Source organism: Lissotriton vulgaris, chromosome 10, assembly GCF_964263255.1.
Source record: "Lissotriton vulgaris chromosome 10, aLisVul1.2, whole genome shotgun sequence".
Taxonomy (NCBI): domain Eukaryota; kingdom Metazoa; phylum Chordata; class Amphibia; order Caudata; family Salamandridae; genus Lissotriton; species Lissotriton vulgaris.
The window spans coordinates 1,002,421,521-1,002,440,200 of record NC_141698.1 but is presented as its reverse complement, the minus strand read 5'-3'; the positions used below and the strand labels follow the sequence as shown (position 1 = coordinate 1,002,440,200).

The 18,680-nt window shown below is 44.4% G+C and overlaps 1 protein-coding gene across 2 annotated transcripts in view; it reads right to left on the bottom strand.

Moving 5' to 3' along the window:
* CLCN5 (Cl-/H+ antiporter 5) overlaps positions 1-18,680 on the bottom strand; it is a 295,750-nt gene that overhangs the window by 171,120 nt on the left and 105,950 nt on the right. For both annotated transcript variants that reach the window (XM_086942017.1, XM_086942018.1), the window contains one exon: positions 1,522-1,677. In XM_086942017.1, coding sequence (XP_086798143.1) covers positions 1,522-1,657 — 136 coding nt within the window. In that variant the 5' untranslated portion in view covers positions 1,658-1,677. The remainder of the gene's footprint in view (positions 1-1,521; positions 1,678-18,680) is intronic.

Here is an 18,680-nt window from a genome sequence, read left to right as displayed (position 1 = left end):
CACACTTAAGATAAGGTCTTTAAGTTCAGGCACGGTTAGGACAAACGTGCCACATCGGCAGCACGCTTGTTAAAAGAAATAGATAAAGAATTCAAAGCTTAAAAAGATATTGCTTAACATAAAGAAAAAAACGAGTGCTCCTCTCACCCTTCATACAAGACCTAAAAACGGCCCAAAAAACCATAACAGATCCACAATCGCCCCCCCCCCTCAAAAAAACTGCCAAAACACTGACCTGTCAGACCCACCCTTCGTACACTCCCTGATTGCCATATAGGCCAGTCCAACCCTGGTTATGCTAGGTTGGTAGAGTGTGGCTGTATAATGTTGTCAGTGTGGACAGTGTTTTGATTTGTGTGGGGTGGTAGGAATGCTTAGACCAGGTTTTGGGGAACGTGCAATGCATTTACGCATTGAATGGTGCGAAGTGAGAGAATTAGATTATGCTCATACTTTATATCAGTGTGGGAGAGACTGACCTCTTCTTTGTGCTTTATAGGAGTAATGTGGATCTATAATGTGGCCTGTGTGGGAATTGTTTAGGTGTCTTGGGGCACTGAGTGCATTACGGAATATGGGAAGGGCAAATATCAAAGCACCCATCACTCCAACATGTCTAATAAACACATTTACTTATTTACTCCGGCAAATCTGTCATGAGGTCAAACACCAAATGCCTTGCCCAAAGAAAACGAGCATTGGCAAAACCAATAGGTCTGGCATTGGTAAGCTTGCAATGTTTTTTATTAGCATTTTTCATAGGCAATAGGAATTACCACGTTGAATGTAATAAAAAATAAAAATGTTGCTGTCCAACAATGGTATGGATATGTTTGAAAACTAAATTAAAGTGAAGAGATAACTCAATATTACTGGGGAAACAAAACAGAAAAGAAAGCATATATTGCCCACCAGCCCTTGTCATCAAATAGACGAATTATTAGGTGGATGTGCACCAGCAAAATACAATCACTCATTGAGCAGCAACCCAATGGATAAAGTGGGCTGATCCATTGCCAAATGCTTTGGTGGGCAGAAGCAAAATGATTAAGACGCTTAAAAACAACCAACAGATAAACATTGGCACAGCCAATCGGTCTCATCTAAGCAAGAGCTAGTAAGTTTAGCCGCACTGTACACCAGTGAGGTTTCTGTTCATCATGGCTGAAATGTAGTGGGGTGGGGTAGATTGGAGTGGGGTCGATTGGAGTGGGGTAGATAGGAGTGGGGTAGATAGGAGTGGGGTAGATAGGAGTGGGGTAGATAGGAGTGGGGTAGATAGGAGTGGGGTAGATAGGAGTGGGGTAGATAGGAGTGGGGTAGATAGGAGTGGGGTAGATAGGAATGGAGTGGGGTAGACTGGAGTGGAGTGTAGCCAGAGATGGAGAAATAACAGCACCAACAAGCACTTGAGCAAATAAAATGAGGAGTCTCGTTATGTGCTTACTAATGTTTGTTTAGCCTTTGTGTTAGGAGATAAAGCACCTACTACGGAAGAAGAAGGAGAAAAATCCACAGTACCTTCATCCATGTACCCGTCCAGGGGAGGAACATCATCTGCTATGGAAAAGTCCAATGTGGCATCAGAAATCTCCACCAGGTCTTCATCGCTGGTGCTACTGTGCAAGCTCCCATGGCTGAAGCCGGACTTCTCCATCGCTGCTCTCAATTATACCTCTGGTGGCAAACAGAAATGAGATACATCTTTAACACAGATAGTGCAAGTGTCCGCCTAATTCAACTGCTTATTGCTAGTGCAGGGTAACAAACCCCTGTAAACATAAGGTAAGAAAGTCAGGCATTCCACCATACTACTGACAGGTGGGAAGTCAAATAAGTCCATTCTAAAGCACAATAGCCCCTTTGATAATGGGTAAAAGCGCTGGTTCTTGCACAGAAAAAGTTACACAAATACAGTCCTACTCCAATAAATTTACGAAGGAGAAATTATTACAAACATGTAATACTTAATACCTGTGCTTTATTTGTGCTAGTCAAAACCACAACTAACGAGTTCCAATGTGAACAAGCACTAGCAAAGCCAAAAGGTTTGGCTGGAATTTCAAGTCAGTCATACATCAGACCTATCGACTACTGCTGATAGCAAAAACGTGATGGTGATAGTGTTGGTGATCGCAGTAGTGGCAGTGATGATACTAGCAGTGGTTCTGGTTGTGTTGGTGGTGATAACTGTGCTTGTGGTAATGGTGTTATATACCGAATGTATGCATGAAGAACTGAACGTGGTGAAGTGCACCTTTTGATATAAAATAGTCTCTCAAGCATCCCATAGGAGGCCGTATGTCACACCAGTCAATACCAGGACGTAAGACAACATTACTACTCTAGGCGGAGCCAATGCCCACACTATGAACAATTGAAAGAATTGGTAACCAATGATCTACCAATCTGCTAAACCTATCTGAAGCCAAACTTAAAGGAGGGGATTCCAGATAAGACCAGAGAGGATCATTCCAGCTGTTGTCCTACCACGTTCTCAGTAATGTCTCTGTTGTTCTTTAACAGTGCAAGAATGTTATCCTGATGGACAGCTGATCAATGAATAGATGGTGACATAATTTATTGGTAATTAGCATACATAGCCAAGCTCAAAGATGCACCGAAACAGACAAGTCGTTTCTTCAAATCTTTCAGTAACACAACAAAAACCGTTACAGCGCAGACAGGCCAGACGTGTGCAACATTTCTTCAAATTCCCAAAAAAGATGCTGCTGATCTGTCGGTGTTACTAAACTTGGCAGTCGTTAATTCTATATGAAGCATTAACTATGCAGAGCGTTAAAGGTGACTTCACGATGACAGCTTTGATAACAGCCCAACATTTTTGCAGGATCCAAAACCATGAAGCTATGATATTCACAGGCAACAAACGTCGCATTTGGATCACATCCACTTTATGAAGGCTGCTCTGGTTCCCCGGAGCTCCCGGAATTGATTTTAGAGCCTTTCTGCAGTGTAGAAAGTCATTGTCCACAGATGTCTAGAACATTTGAGGTCAACCTTTAACTGGCATATGAAGATAATGAGAGCTAAGGACTCCTTACTGTTTCGTCGCTTTTGCATAACCACCCTGGGGTGCATGTGGCCAGGGCTTAGCTTTGTATCAATCTTCCCTTAGAAGTTAAATAGTCACTAAATCAATGGGATTATAGAAGATTGAATACTCTACTATTCAGAAATACGTGGTGAACCTAAAACCCCACAAGGGCCTGAATAACTAATAGGTTAAGGTATAAAATAGGTTTTAACCTCTGGAACTTTAAACAGGGAATTCTACCACATATAATTACAAATGGATTTTGCCCTGCCAACACGAGCATCTTAAACTAGTACACATTCACCACTTCACTCACCACCTCGTTCTAAGCAATAGGATTCGTCAAAGTAAGCTGAATGTTACCTTTGATCAACTAGACCACCATATTAATTCAACTGTGGGTGGTACGAGGAAATCTGAAAATGCCTAATAATCCTACAAGTCATTAACTAATTAACCCAAACTGAACTTTACACCCTTGGCCATGACCAATGGTTTTGGTGTATACTTATGAGAGAAAAATCCCAACTTAATCAAAATCCCATGTACATTAACACCACCACCAGGAATAACTATGATCTACTATAAGGGCAGGCCATGCCTATCTAAAGTCATGAATAGATCCATGATATCTATCGCAGGTTTTTCCGCAGACCTTGCATGGTAAAACACTGCAATGAAGGAACATGGAACTCCTGGCTCATTAATCAAAGCACATGCATTTTCAAAACCTTCATTAGCAATTTAATCTTGTGATCAATACATTTTCACCAGCATCTTTATCTCACTCTTAGCTTGGGAAGAACAAAATGGGCCTCACTGGACAGACAAATAATTTGCACCGAAGATCTCAGCTGTAATAGGGTCTCCCCATGTAATAAACGTATTGATGTACCTTAACTCATGTTTACATCTTCCATATATCCTTAACTCATCCCGCTTACTTTTCCACCTTGTCCCAATTTCTCCAGCAACTGAAGCTCCTGACCCTGGTCAGCCATCTAAAAAATCCCGACTCCTATCAAATAATTCTTACAACTTCAATACATTGCATTGGATTCTGCATGTTGAGAGGCAACACTGAAAACGGTCTCCCATCTACTATGTCTGTCACTAATGAATGCGGTTTTCCCTATTATTAACAGACTCCCTACCTTACTTAAACAAGAGGTTCAGGAAAGGTGGGCCCTCATCTTTCCAAGAATAGGCAATCTTCAGTATAGAGGATTCCAGGAGGTTTGAGGCGAGATGGCATTTCATGGAACTCCAAGAAAAAAGCAAGCCGTCACCCAGGCTCCCAAGAGGCAAATCAACAGATCCAATAGGATAGTGAGACCAGTGATGCTGCTATTACTTTGGCTTTCTCGCAAAACTACAATTCTTGCCTCCCTCTGCTAACTGCTTAGTTATTGTAATACTTTCTTTAGCGCCAAGATGCACCAGAAAAGGATATCATTTATAATGCTTCTAAACCCACCCTAATCTAGCAACTGCCTTTTGGTCCTGACAAATCACACAAATGCTGCCATCTTTTTGTTGTTGACTGACACTCGGATCACTTTCTTCTATTCCACTAATACTCATTTCAGAGTCATGACCCAATGTTGCACTTGGAAGACATGCTGTGTTGACTACAGCAGATGCCTCCAATAATTTTTTTTCCAGTTCCGCTGAGTAACTTTTTTACCCTTCTGCCAGGGCTTTAAAAAAAGTGTCACTTTTTCTGTGCTGATCACCAGATACAGAAAAGTCTTTGATTTCTCAGACAAAACATGCAGACCTCAAGGCATGATTTGCAGGCACTGGTCCTCTCATAGGGACCTGGTTTCAATTCAGATTCACTTTAGCCTGTGCTTGATCAGTCATGTTTTGGTCTAAATGAGGAAATCCGCATGTGAGACACTACCACTAACTATTCACTACTTTGCCATGCTATCAGGTTTAACCATTAAATAAGCCAGTTGAATCCTGTACTCTGGCATTCTTTGATAGAAGGTTATCAGACATGATCAGGAATTTCAGTGAAACTGCTTTTTGTTTGTTTAAATACTGCGGTATTTAGCCCAATGGTTAATAATTTCCAGGACCACATATTAAAAGTTTACCTTCTACGCTTGAAGTGATGAATCTAAATTGCCTGCCAAGGACTTTTCTAGGACATCAGTATCTCCATTTTTTCTTAAGAACCTAGTTCTTCTTTACATATCAAACAGTTAATTATATTCTGCCACTCTGATGAACATTAAAAAAGGTAAAAGTAAGCTGAACATTGCTTTTGAAAACTGTTCTGCTTAACACTACCTTTATAATGCTTAATATGTTTATCAGTAGACTCCAAGCACACAAAATATTTTGCACACAAGAAAGAGACAGGTTTGTCTATTGACATACTAGCAATACAACAAAGCATGAAATAGCAATACTTGAAATCTGTAAAGAATGCCCTGACATCATTTATCTCAAAAGGCAGAATTAAATAATGTGTGCAGAACATTGGAATCCAATGGAGAAAGAAGAGGGGAAAATCAATTGGAACAAAGATGAACATCCAATAAAATGCACAACCACAGAGAGAATCCCTACAGATGGTATTATCTGTATAACATACAATATGCTGAACATCATACAACAAAACTGATTAGTTACCTGTATATGGCCATCTAATATTTATCAATGGTAGTGAGAAGTACAAATAACGGATAGGTGCCAACTGGTAACATCATGTCCATCAATCGCAAGAGACATGAATCGAAAAGACAAGCAACATTAAGAATCACTTTACAGTGGGTACTCCAAGGGTTTTAGCCTCTTTCTCCTCTCTGTGTCTTAAGTGAGGCAATTAGAGAAGTATCACACACTTATCCAAATGGGATGTGAGAGGTGACAGAATACAGCCTCGAGTCAATCAAATAACACCAAGGCATCCCAAACCTACGCACTATGGGAATAGTGCGAGATGTTCTAGACTACAACTATCAGATAAACACCTATTACATAAAAAGAACCATCAACTAAAAAAGATGCTTAAACAATACTGTAAGGCTACTCTTGTATCATTTTGTTTTGGGTGCCCCTTATGTGCTTAGAAATAGAAGAAAGTAGATTTTTTGTTGTTGTATTTATTAATAAAGTTTTATATAGAGCGAACATGACCACCGGGGGTATCAGAACGCTTTACAATGTATGAGGCAAGAGGGTACATGTTAACAACCAAGAGTTACTATAGAGAGGATGCCTTTGGATTTTATTTATCTAAATATCCTGCTCGTCGACATGTTTCGGCCATATAATTATTGGTTCTTACAGGTCTACAGCGTTCATCAGTACTCCATGTTAACCCCTAACAATTAGTAGTACTATCCCTTTAGCTAGGAATCCAATTAAGAAATAGGGCAAAGGTTAAGAGTGCTGGCTTACTTAGCCAATATGGTACACACAATTAGTATTGCCGGTTGGTAGGAGATCGAAAGAATGTATATTGACACATTTCCACCAAAATGTATGCACCCTTGTTTTTTCCTCAATAAGGGATGCACAGTTCAGCGCATCACCTTTCAAAACACAGTATTTAGTATGGAAATTCATAGATGAGACATCCTGGGTTCACCAGGCAGGAACAGGGGTGCAAAACACATCAACACATGCTCAAGGTGCCCCATCTATCAATCTGCAATCTAAGTGGGCTGTTTTCAAAGGTTGTGGCCACTGCATCCCTTGTTTGACTGGCCAAATACAAAAGGTGTATATGTTGTGGTGTCAATGCATGCATGAACGCATGTAGTTTGGATCACCATCATATAAGCAATGCAAGTTGTGTGTATAACACCGGCAATTTAGGCTAGCATGTTATCTTCCTGCCTTTACCCGCTCTCTTAATTAAACTGCCAGGGAGAGGACTAGGACTACCGACTGATGGGGGTTAACAGTGAGTCCTGATGAAAGCCCTGGTCCCAGAGAGGCTGATAGTCATACGGGTGAATCAAGCAGACGATTAGGCTTTTTGGGTCATAAAAATCAGCAGCAGCCACTTTCTCCTATTTTTATCTGCACCAGGTGCACCCAAAATAAAGGGGTACTGGGGCATCCTCCAGGTATGTTTTAAGCATCTTTAAATTCCCCTACAGACAAGCATTTTCAAAGTGTTCACTGAGGTCGAGCCCATCTGGTATTCAGTGCTTCACGATGAGTCCAGATGATGAATCATGCCACTAATACAATGGGTGAGGGTCCTTTTACACAATAGGCGGGCACTTGATAGTTCTAGTCTTGAACCTCTACCATCATTCGTATAGCACATAGAACTGAGATATCTTAGTGTCATTACAAAAATAAGGCATGTATCAGTTCTTTCAAAACTTAAACATTGGACTATGGTCCCACTTGTGATCCTATTGGTATAGACTAGTAAAAAGCTTAGAGTGGCAGCAAATCATTTTCAGCAACAGGGCATGTTATTTGGATAGGGTTCACATTAATCTGTAAAGGCTAATGAGGGGTCTTGTAAAGGAAAAAAAAACAAAAAACACGTGCCCAACGGATACAATGCCACTTTAAGACTAATGTGGCTATAAGACAGAGTGGTTGCTAATAAGGATTGGCTGATCTCACACCAACGTCACCTCTCAAATACCTGCGGGGGATGTTGAAAGCACAGCAAATAGTCTATGATAACAAAATATGCACCAGAGGGGAACAGAAGTGTAAGGATCTCACGAACAGATCCAAGATCCACCCAGACTGTGGTAGGGTGGGAAGCAGGTATCCTGTTGGACACCTTTACGGCCAAGTGCGGAGCACCTCAGGGATGGTCTCTTTATTATTTACCTGAGCCCATTAGCACACATAGTTTAGGAATTTGGATTGTCCATAGTATCATACGCAGATGATACCAAACTGGTGGTCTCTGTGGCAGAAACCCCAAACTCCAACCACGGGCAACTAGTTCGCTGCCTGGAAAAACAAGCATTGGAAATACAATAGGTCTCGCATTAGGAAAGTTTGAGCGATTGGTATTGTAAATTACACTTTTTTTATTTATGTGTTGGTTTTGAAAATAGCAAAATTAATAGCTTTGTCAGTTACAATGTCAATAGTTTTAACTTTTGCAAATGTGACACCTGTAGCATTTGTAATGCAATGTGTGTTGTATTTACGTGACTTAGATGTATTGATATTACAAATAACAATGGCTTTTAATTTTGTAAATAATTAATACTTAAATAAAAGTTATTGTAATTTATAATGGCAATACCTTAAACGTTTGTAAATAACTTTTGTGAAGATTATGTTCAGTGTATTTTATTGTGACGAAAATCCAAGAACATTGCATTTGCACCTACACACACACACAGCCACACACACACACACACACACAGCCACACACACACACACATATATAGATGTGGTGGTGGTGGATCTGGGGGATATGGTGGTGGTAGATGTGGTGGTGGTGGTGGTGGATGCGGTGGTGGATGCGGTGGTGGATGCGGTGGGTGGATGCGGTGGGTGGATGCGGTGGGTGGAAGTGGTGGTGGAAGTGGTGGTGGAAGTGGTGGTGGAAGTGGTGGTGGTGGGTGTGTGGTGTATGTGGTGGTGGTGGGTGTGTGGTGTATGTGGTGGCGGTGGGTGTGTGGTGTATGTGGTGGATGTGGTGGTGGTGGATGTGGTGGTGGATGTGGTGGATGTGGTGGTGGATGTGGTGGATGTGGTGGATGTGGTGGATGTGGTGGATGTGGTGGATGTGGTGGATGTGGTGGATGTGGCGGTGGATGTCATGGTGGATGTGGAGGTGATGGTGGATGTGGTGGATGTGGTGGTGGATGTCATGGTGGATGTGGAGGTGATGGTGGATGTGGTGGTGGATGTGGTGGTGGATGTGGTGGTGGTGGATGTGGTGGTGGTGGATGTGGTGGTGGTGGATGTGGTGGTGGTGGATGCAGTGGATGTGGTGGTGGTGGATGCAGTGGATGTGGTGGTGGTAGTGGATGTGGTGGTGGTGGATGCAGTGGTGGTGGTGGATTGGGTGTTGGTGGTGGTGGATGCAGTGGTGGTGGTGGATGCGGTGGTGGTGAATGTGGTGTTGGTGGTGGATGCAGTGGTGGATGTAGTGGTGGTGGAAGTAGTGGTGGACGTGTTAGATGTGGTGGTGGATGTGGTGGTGGATGTGGTGAAAGTGGTGGTGGATGTGGTGGTGGATGTGGCGGTGGATGTCATGGTGGATGTGGAGGTGATGGTGGATGTGGAGGTGATGGTGGATGTGGTGGTGGATGTGGTGGTGGTGGATGCAGTGGATGTGGTGGTGGATGTGGTGGTGGATGCAGTGGTGGTGGATGGGGTGTTGGTGGTGGTGGATGCAGTGGTGGTGGTGGATGGGGTGGTGGATGGGGTGGTGGATGTAGTGGTGGAGGGTGTGGTGGATGTGGTGGTGGTGGTGGATGTGGTGGTGTATGTGGTGGTGTATGTGGTGGTGTATGTGGTGGTGGTGGATGCGGTGGTGGATGTGGTGGCGGTGGTGGATGTGGTGGCGGTGGTGGATGTGGTGGTGGTGGATGTGGTGGGGTGGATGTGGTGGTGGTGGATGTGGTGCGGTGGATGTGGTGCTGGTGGATGCGGTGGTGGAGGAAGTGGTGGTGGATGTGGTGGTGGATGTGGTGGTGGGTGTGGATGTGGTGGTGGATGTGGTGGTGGTGGATGTGGTGGTGGTGGATGCGGTGGTGGTGGATGCGGTGGTGGTGGAAGTGTTGGATGTGGTGGTGGATGTGGTGGTGGAAGTGTTGGATGTGGTGGTGGATGTGGTGGTGGTGGTGGATGTGGTCGATGTGGTGAAAGTGGTGGTGGATGTGGTGGTGGATGTGGTGGTGGATGTGGTGGTGGTGGATGTGGTGGTGGTGGATGTGGATGTGGTGGTGGATGTCATGGTGGATGTGGAGGTGGTGGTGGGGTGGTGGTGGGGTGGTGGATGGGGTGGTGTAGTGGTGGATGTAGTGGTGGTGGATGTGGGGGTGGTGGATGTAGTGGTGGTGGGTGTGGTGGATATAGTGGTGGTGGGTGTGGTGGATATAGTGGTGGTGGGTGTGGTGGATATAGTGGTGGTGGGTGTGGTGGATATAGTGGTGGTGGGTGTGGTGGATATAGTGGTGGTGGGTGTGGTGGATATAGTGGTGGTGGGTGTGGTGGATATAGTGGTGGTGGGTGTGGTGGATATAGTGGTGGTGGGTGTGGTGGATATAGTGGTGGTGGGTGTGGTGGTGGTGGATTAGGTGTTGGATGTGGTGGTGGTGGTGGATGCAGTGGTGGTGGTGGATGTGTTGGATGTGGTGGTGGATGCGGTGGTGGTGGATGTGGGTGTCATGGAGAATGTCATGGTGGATGTGGAGGTGATGGTGGATGCGGAGGTGATGGTGGAGGTGATGGTGGATGCGGAGGTGATGGTGGATGCGGAGTTGATGGTGGATGCGGAGGTGATGGTGGATGTGGTGGTGGATGCAGTGGTGGTGGTGGATGGGGTGTTGGTGGTGGTGGATGCAGTGGTGGTGGATGGGGTGTTGGTGGTGGTGGATGCAGTGGTGGTGGTGGATGCAGTGGTGGTGGATGGGGTGTTGGTGGTGGTGGATGCAGTGGTGGTGGATGGGGTGTTGGTGGTGGTGGATGCAGTGGTGGTGGTGGATGGGGTGGTGGTGGTGGTGGATGGGGTGGTGGATGTGGTGGTGGATGGGGTGTTGGTGGTGGTGGATGGGGTGGTGGAAGTGGTGGTGGAAGTGGTGGTGGATGAGGTGGTGGATGCAGTGGTGGATGAGGTGGTGGATGCAGTGGTGGATGAGGTGGTGGATGCAGTGGTGGATGAGGTGGTGGATGCAGTGGTGGTGGTGGATGCAGTGGTGGTGGTGGTGGTGGATGCAGTGGTGGTGGTGGTGGATGCAGTGGTGGTGGTGGTGGATGCAGTGGTGGTGGTGGTGGATGCAGTGGTGGTGGTGGTGGATGCAGTGGTGGTGGTGGTGGATGCAGTGGTGGTGGTGGTGGATGCAGTGGTGGTGGTGGTGGATGGGGTGGTGGTGGTGGTGGATGCAGTGGTGGTGGTGGTGGATGCAGTGGTGGTGGTGGTGGATGCAGTGGTGGTGGTGGTGGATGCAGTGGTGGTGGTGGTGGATGGGGCGATGGTGGATGTGGCGATGGTGGATGTGGCGATGGTGGATGTGGCGATGGTGGATGTGGCGATGGTGGATGTGGCGATGGTGGATGTGGCGATGGTGGATGTGGCGATGGTGGATGTGGCGATGGTGGATGTGGCGATGGTGGATGTGGCGATGGTGGATGTGGCGATGGTGGATGTGGCGATGGTGGATGTGGCGATGGTGGATGTGGCGATGGTGGATGTGGCGATGGTGGATGTGGCGATGGTGGATGTGGCGATGGTGGATGTGGCGATGGTGGATGTGGCGATGGTGGATGTGGCGGTGGCGGTGGATGTGGCGGTGGATGTGGCGGTGGATGTGGCGGTGGATGTGGCGGTGGATGTGGCGGTGGATGTGGCGGTGGATGTGGCGGTGGATGTGGCGGTGGATGTGGCGGTGGATGTGGCGGTGGATGTGGCGGTGGTGGATGTGGCGGTGGATGTGGCGGTGGATGTGGCGGTGGATGTGGCGGTGGATGTGGCGGTGGATGTGGCGGTGGATGTGGCGGTGGATGTGGCGGTGGATGTGGCGGTGGATGTGGCGGTGGATGTGATGGTGCATATGGTGGATGTGGTGGTGGTGGATGTGGTGATGGTGGATGCGGTGATGGTGGATGCGGTGATGGTGGATGCGGTGATGGTGGATGCGGTGATGGTGGATGCGGTGATGGTGGATGCGGTGATGGTGGATGCGGTGATGGTGGATGCGGTGATGGTGGATGCGGTGATGGTGGATGCGGTGATGGTGGATGCGGTGATGGTGGATGCGGTGATGGTGGATGCGGTGATGGTGGATGCGGTGATGGTGGATGCGGTGATGGTGGATGCGGTGATGGTGGATGCGGTGATGGTGGTGGATGGGGTGGTGGTGGATGGGGTGGTGGATGTAGTGGTGGATGTAGTGGTGGTGGGTGTGGTGGATGTGGTGGTGGTGGATGTGGTGGTGGTGGATGTGGTGGTGGTGGGTGTGGCGGTGGGTGTGGCGGTGCATGTGGCGGTGCATGTGGCGGTGGATTTGGAGTTGATGGTGGATGTGGTGGTGGTGGATGTGGTGATGGTGGATGCGGTGGTGGTGGTGGATGGCGTGGTGGATGTGGTGGTGGTGGATGTGGTGGTGGTGGGTGTGTTGGTGGGTGTGTTGGTGGGTGTGGCATTGGATGTGGATGTGGTGGTGGATGTGATGGTGGATGTGGTGGTGGATGTGATGGTGGATTACATTGAACCCGCATGCATCAAGTGCGGATTATACAATATAAAATAATGATTTATTTTGCGCTGACCCGCAACCTTAACCAGCCATGATCATTTAGAAATAAATAAGACTATCCACTTAGCTGTGTGAATACAGTACATTCTACAGCCGATTAATAAAAAGTCACCAACACAACTAAATAAAGAGCATGAAAAGACAAATAAGAAAGCTGGTGAAAAAGAAAACACATTGCCCAAAAAATAGTGCTTCTGCAAACTGCATATATTGTGCAAAAAGAAACGGAGCATTACTGACAAAGACCAATAACTTACTTAACAATTCTTTTAAGCTAAAGAAATCCATTGCAGCGCACGTTCAGTGACTAAAAATTGAAATCAAAGCAACCACATTCATCCATCAAAAGACAGCTCAAGAAGGCTGTATGGCGGGCATCGTAAATAAAAAGTGCACTTTACACGGCCGGCCGTGAAACTGAAAGCACGGCCAACTAAATAAAGAGCATAAAAAGACAAATAAGAAAGCTGGTGAAAAAGAAAACACATTGCCCAAAAAATAGTGCTTCTGCAAATGCGACACGGCGGGCAGGGTAGGGGGCGGAGCGGCATGAGGGTGTGAAGCAGCAGGGGCCTGAGACGCGGCCGCCTTTGATGTTGTAATGCGAGGCAAGCGGCTGGTGGCATTGTGCACGCGCTTTCACATGCACTGCAAGAAATCGCCTGGGAATCGCCTGATCTCGGTAAGCTCTGTTTAAGACGCTATATATCGAGCTGCCGCTCAATGCGCATGCGCATTGAGATAGGTCGCTCGACCTAAAAAGAGGCTTGTATGGCCAACTGTCGCCTCAAAGTTAATGGGGAAAAACAGAGCTCATGCTTCTAGGCAATGGTCCAGGCCAACACCCTGAGATTAACTGGCAAGGAAAATGGGGACCTCCACCCATTCCTAAAACCTCCATAAAGAACCTGGGGATGTGGTTAGACCAAAACCTAACCAAGACAAAAAACTCGCGGGGACCTGCTTTGGCATCCTTCAGATGATCCGAAAAATCTTGAGCTTTAATCCCAGAAAAATCGAGGATGGTGGTACAGGCCTCGGTAGTCTTGCGATTAGACTACAGCAATTCTTTGTACCTTGGCTTCCCCAAATATGTTACAGACAGGTTGCAGGTGGTGAGAGTGCAGCAGCCAGACTGCTTCTCAAGATCCCCAGGCATCTGTCAGTTAGGTCATCTTTGAGGAAACTCCACTGGCTGCCAATTCAGGCAAGGGTTAAATTCAAGGTCCTCTGCCTGGCCCACAAGGCAATGCATGGGTACAATCCTTGGTCTCCCAGTACTCTCCCCCACAGATGCCTTAGGTCAGGAGCTTGCTTCCTGATGAATACATTGAAAGTTAAGAGAACAAGATGGGAGGAGGGGGAGGGGTTGGGGAGGGGGGGGAAGAGATCCTTTTCTTACATAGACCCTAAACCATGGAATAGCATGGATCTAGAATTAAGGTTAACCAAAAATGAACAGTGCTGCAGGAAAAAAATCAAAACATGGCTGTTCCCTTAAAGACCTCACCTGCTGGTTGCACCTCTCGGTAGCGCTGGGATGCCGGTGGGTAGCCATGCACTTTATAAATCCCTTAAACTTAAACTTGGTCCGACAGACACAGACATCATTCCCAGGAAGCATCACCAACATTGAATGATCACATGAGCATGCGGATTACTATAGATATCTGTAACCTTTACACCATCTAGCTCGAGAAATTCTACTCTCATACTACTCCATGAGACTCCGAAGAGAAGGTTATCAACTGTAACAAAAAAAGAGCTAAGTTACATAATGGAGTATCAAGACAATATAATACAAAAAAGGGAGCAGTACTCTGGTTAGCGGATCATACCAAGCCAACATGCCAAGCAGTTCTCCTCCTTGACTGGAACATATTTGATATTCCTTTTGTATTCCAGAAAAGTGGGGACCCTCTCCTTTTGAAATCTGGATAAGACTAATGATTATAATCCAAGGCAGCCCACCTACAATAAGAATTGGCAAAGCCAATATATCTGGTGTTGGCTGCCAGGCTTTTGACTTTCTCTATCCTGGTTTTCTGCAGTTATGTATTTTGTGATACTTTGGGCCCTCCTAATATACAAATTATATTGGCTACAAGCAAACGTTTTATATTCTTTTGGCCTCAAGAAGCACACTTTCCCATAAACCTAAAGACAAACTGGGATTTGGATTAAGTTGCCCCGCAGTCCTTCCATCTACATCAACCAGAAAATCCCACAGGTAACAAATTAAAACTATATAGCGGAGCTTTTTCAGGTAAGGCGTAATCTCCAAAAATATGCCCAAGTAAGTGACTAAATGTCACCAACAATATTTTTCCCCCTTATTTAAATAGAAGTTTAAAAGCAATTTCAATTGTATTGTTTTGTTTAAACTGCAGTCCAACTTCGAATAAGATTTGTATATATAAATCACATATTACAAAATGCAGCCTTTTGAGGTTATTGTGTTCAGCCAACGTGTTTTGTGGGCACCCGCTTCATCAGGGCAATAGAACCGAAGAACTGTTGCTTGAATGCCTCATCCATTATTGTAATGTGTTTTACAGTCTCTCACAATTAGTACTTTCTTTACATCTCCATATTACTCTGTGGATTCTATCGCCACTGAAAGGTCACAATTTTCAATAAACTCTGTCCATTAAAACTACAAACAGTCTCTGCAGGAAGAAATCATTTCTACTTGTTTCCCTCCTCAGCAAAACATCCCATTTTATTCAAAAGCCGGATCACCAGACAGCCATCCTCACTCACAAAGGAACTCTTTTTCGTGCGGATGTGCTCCTTGTGATGAGCTGAAAGTAGTAAATCAATCAATAATAAAAACTTTATTTGTTTTTTTACAACCATAAAAGTATACAATTAACAGCATATCATTCAATTAAAAAAATATAAGGAAGTCAGTGTCACAGAATATGTAATACATCTTCTGCATGCCTAAATAACAAATTTTCTTTAAAATAGAAGACAAATATCATTTTAAGATTTGTTAAAACCAAATAATCCATTCTTGAGCAACTAGTCTTTCAGGTATGTTACCTAAAATACCGTTATCCTTTAATAACTAATTCTCCTACTTTCCTAAAGGATCTACATTTCATCATTACTCTTTACATTTGAGGAACACTAACTTTATTCATGAATTTCCCCATGGCACAAGCTATATCTAAATTCATCATTCCCACTAGGAGATTTACAGCTTGCATTCTATTTTTAATCTCATATTTTTTTTAAATCGGACCTACAATCTCTCTTTGTATATCTAAAATTGTCATACAGTCTAATAAAATATGTAAAATATTGCAGGTAGTACCTAAAGTGCAAGTGCATTTACCATTACGGTCTATCATTGAATTTTTGACCCCTTTATTCGCATAACAGGGGTTTATTCTAATTCGCAATCTTAGCACTTCACACCTTAGATGGCAACTAGGTAATCTGTCTACGTAAGGGTAATAGAAATCATTTTTCCAAGCCAAGGTCATATGAGACACTGAGGTTTTCCGCGAGGGGTACTCCTGGTCATTTATACGAGACATTTCAGTTCCCAGTGACCTAAGTTCTTTCTTGTCTATCGTTAAATGAAGTGACTGAGGGCACAGCTTAAGTTTAAACAATCCATACGCTTCGCTTATTGAGGCTCTTGTTTCTTTTTCCCAGCTCAACTCACTGTTGGTAATTTCACTTTTACACCACTGTGGGATTTTTTCATCCTCACCTGACCCTAAATGCTGCCAGAAACTTAATAAAGCCATGCAGGCTGTTATGGCCCAAGAGGTGATTCCCAACTCTAATCTTGCTGCTTGTACCATAGACGATCTAGGCAACGAGAACAGGCTTTTATGGATATTTCCCTCCTCTTTGTCCCAGCCGTTTTTGCCACTTAAATAGAGTACCTCTGCATCATACAAAAATTGTGGAGGGACCATTGCTAGATAGGCCTTTATAACCGGCCTATCAGACATTTCTCCATGTATACTGTTAAATCTTTTTAAACCCTTCACAGAAGCCGATGCCCTCATTTTTAAAGCGTCCAGGTGGGTATACCATTTCATGTTACTTGCGAACCACATCCCCAGGTATCTATATTCGGTTACTTTCTCAAACAATGTTATGCCTAGATACCAGGAAAACTTTATTTTGCTCCTTTCAAAGCATAAGATTTTGGTCTTCATGTTCACAACAAATTTTTTATTTAGAGAGTATTCTTCAAACATGTTTAGTTTTCTTTGTAGACCAATCCCCGCCTCGTCCATAATTACCAGATCATCTGCGTATAAACAGGAGATATGGTTTCCTCCTAGTTTCGGGCTAACCTCTCTGAATTTTAAGGGCAGGTCAGCTATAAACAGGGAAAAGAGCAAGAGGGCAAGTACGCACGCCTGCCTCAAGCCATTGCCAATCTGGATCCTCCCAGACAATCCTCCATCCTCACCCAAGATTATCTGGGCCCAGTTTTCTGTATGCAGGGCTTGGGTCAAGGCCAATAAAATCACCATGAATTTTATACCCTACGAACTTTGACGACAGCTGCTCCCTGCTCACAAGATCCAATGCTGCGCGGAAGTCCACAAAACAGCAAAACATTGCCCCTCTGTTCGATCGACTTCCGCGCAATGGACCAGAGAGCAAAACAGTGATCAACCGTTGAATGACACTCTTTAAACTCTCCCTGTTCTGGGGGCACTATCTGTTTTTCAACTGTCCAATTCTTGAGTAGACCCAAAATTACTTTGGTGAAAACCTTTTCGCCTATGTCCAAGAGATTTATCAAGCAATCGTTTTTAGGGGAATTTACATAGTCTTTTTTTATGTATTTGTCTTACAATAGCCCCTTTCCAACTATCTGGTATAATTCCTGTAGTAAGTATCCCCCGGAACATTTTCGAGAAGAACTCCACCCACCACTCTGGGTTAATTTTTATAATGACAGCCGGCAAGTTATCTGGGCCGGCAGCTCGAGTCAAATTTAGCCAGGCTATTATACTCCTAATATGGCTTGGGGAGAAATACTGTTTTACTTCTTCCCAGACGCCTGGCCATCTATTGGTGATTGTTTCCACCGTCCTTGGCCCCTTACCATACATTTCCTCAAGATAATCCACCCACTTATCCTCTGGTACTGAGCACTGCAGGGTCCCTACAGATTTCTTGTATTAATTTCCAAAAGCCTTTCACATTTTTTTCTTCAATTACCTCAAGTAATTTCACCCAACATGTGTCCTTATATGTTCTTTTTTTTTTATCTCTAATGATGGTCTTATATTTTAGCCTTAATTTCTGAAAGTTGAGTAATAGATCATCATTATATCTACCTCTAAGGCTTCTTTCATTTTGCCTAATACAGGCTTTTACTTTGCGGCAATCCTCATCAAACCATGGCTTGTTATTGGAGTGTAGTTTAACCCTACTTACAAACTCATGATTACCACGTTTCATTTTGATCCTGAGGCATTCTACCAGTTGTCTTATTATATCTTCATACCAGGATATATCCTCCTCTGGTAGTAAGTCTTCTAATGAAAATTTTAACTGAAGTGCACTCAATTTATTTATATATTCTTCTGTGATCAGAGTTTTAAGTCGCTTTGGGTACTCTACCTGTACTTGTAACGCTTTTGGTCTCTGGGAGGCCCTTTTTACATATAATTCCGTCAGCCGTGGGTAGTGGTCACTACCTTCCACCCTTAATATTTCAAAATGTTTAATTAAATGAAAACTCCAAGCCTGAGTAAATACATAATCTATCCGACACATTTGCTGCCAGATTGTAAAGGTGCGCTTTGAGGGCCGATCCGCTTCCTTTCTTACATTAATGCAGACCAGCTGTCCAAGCTCCACGTCTTGAGTTGTGGTGTCACAGCTGGGAAACTTAGCAATCTCTTTATTATAGGCTCTTAACAAATCTCTGTGCCATGAATCGATTTTTAGGGGATTTAGTCTGTGATTGAAGTCGCCCAGTATCAAAAACACCTCTTCAGGGTAAATATCACATAAGCCCTCCAGGACCTTTTTTAAATATTCCAGGTCCACCTTATAATCATTTCTTTTTCCTGTCTGTATATATATATATATATATATATATATATATATATATATACATACACACATACATATATACATATACACACGCACAATACATAAACCTTCACAACCTAAATTATTATTTGAGTCAG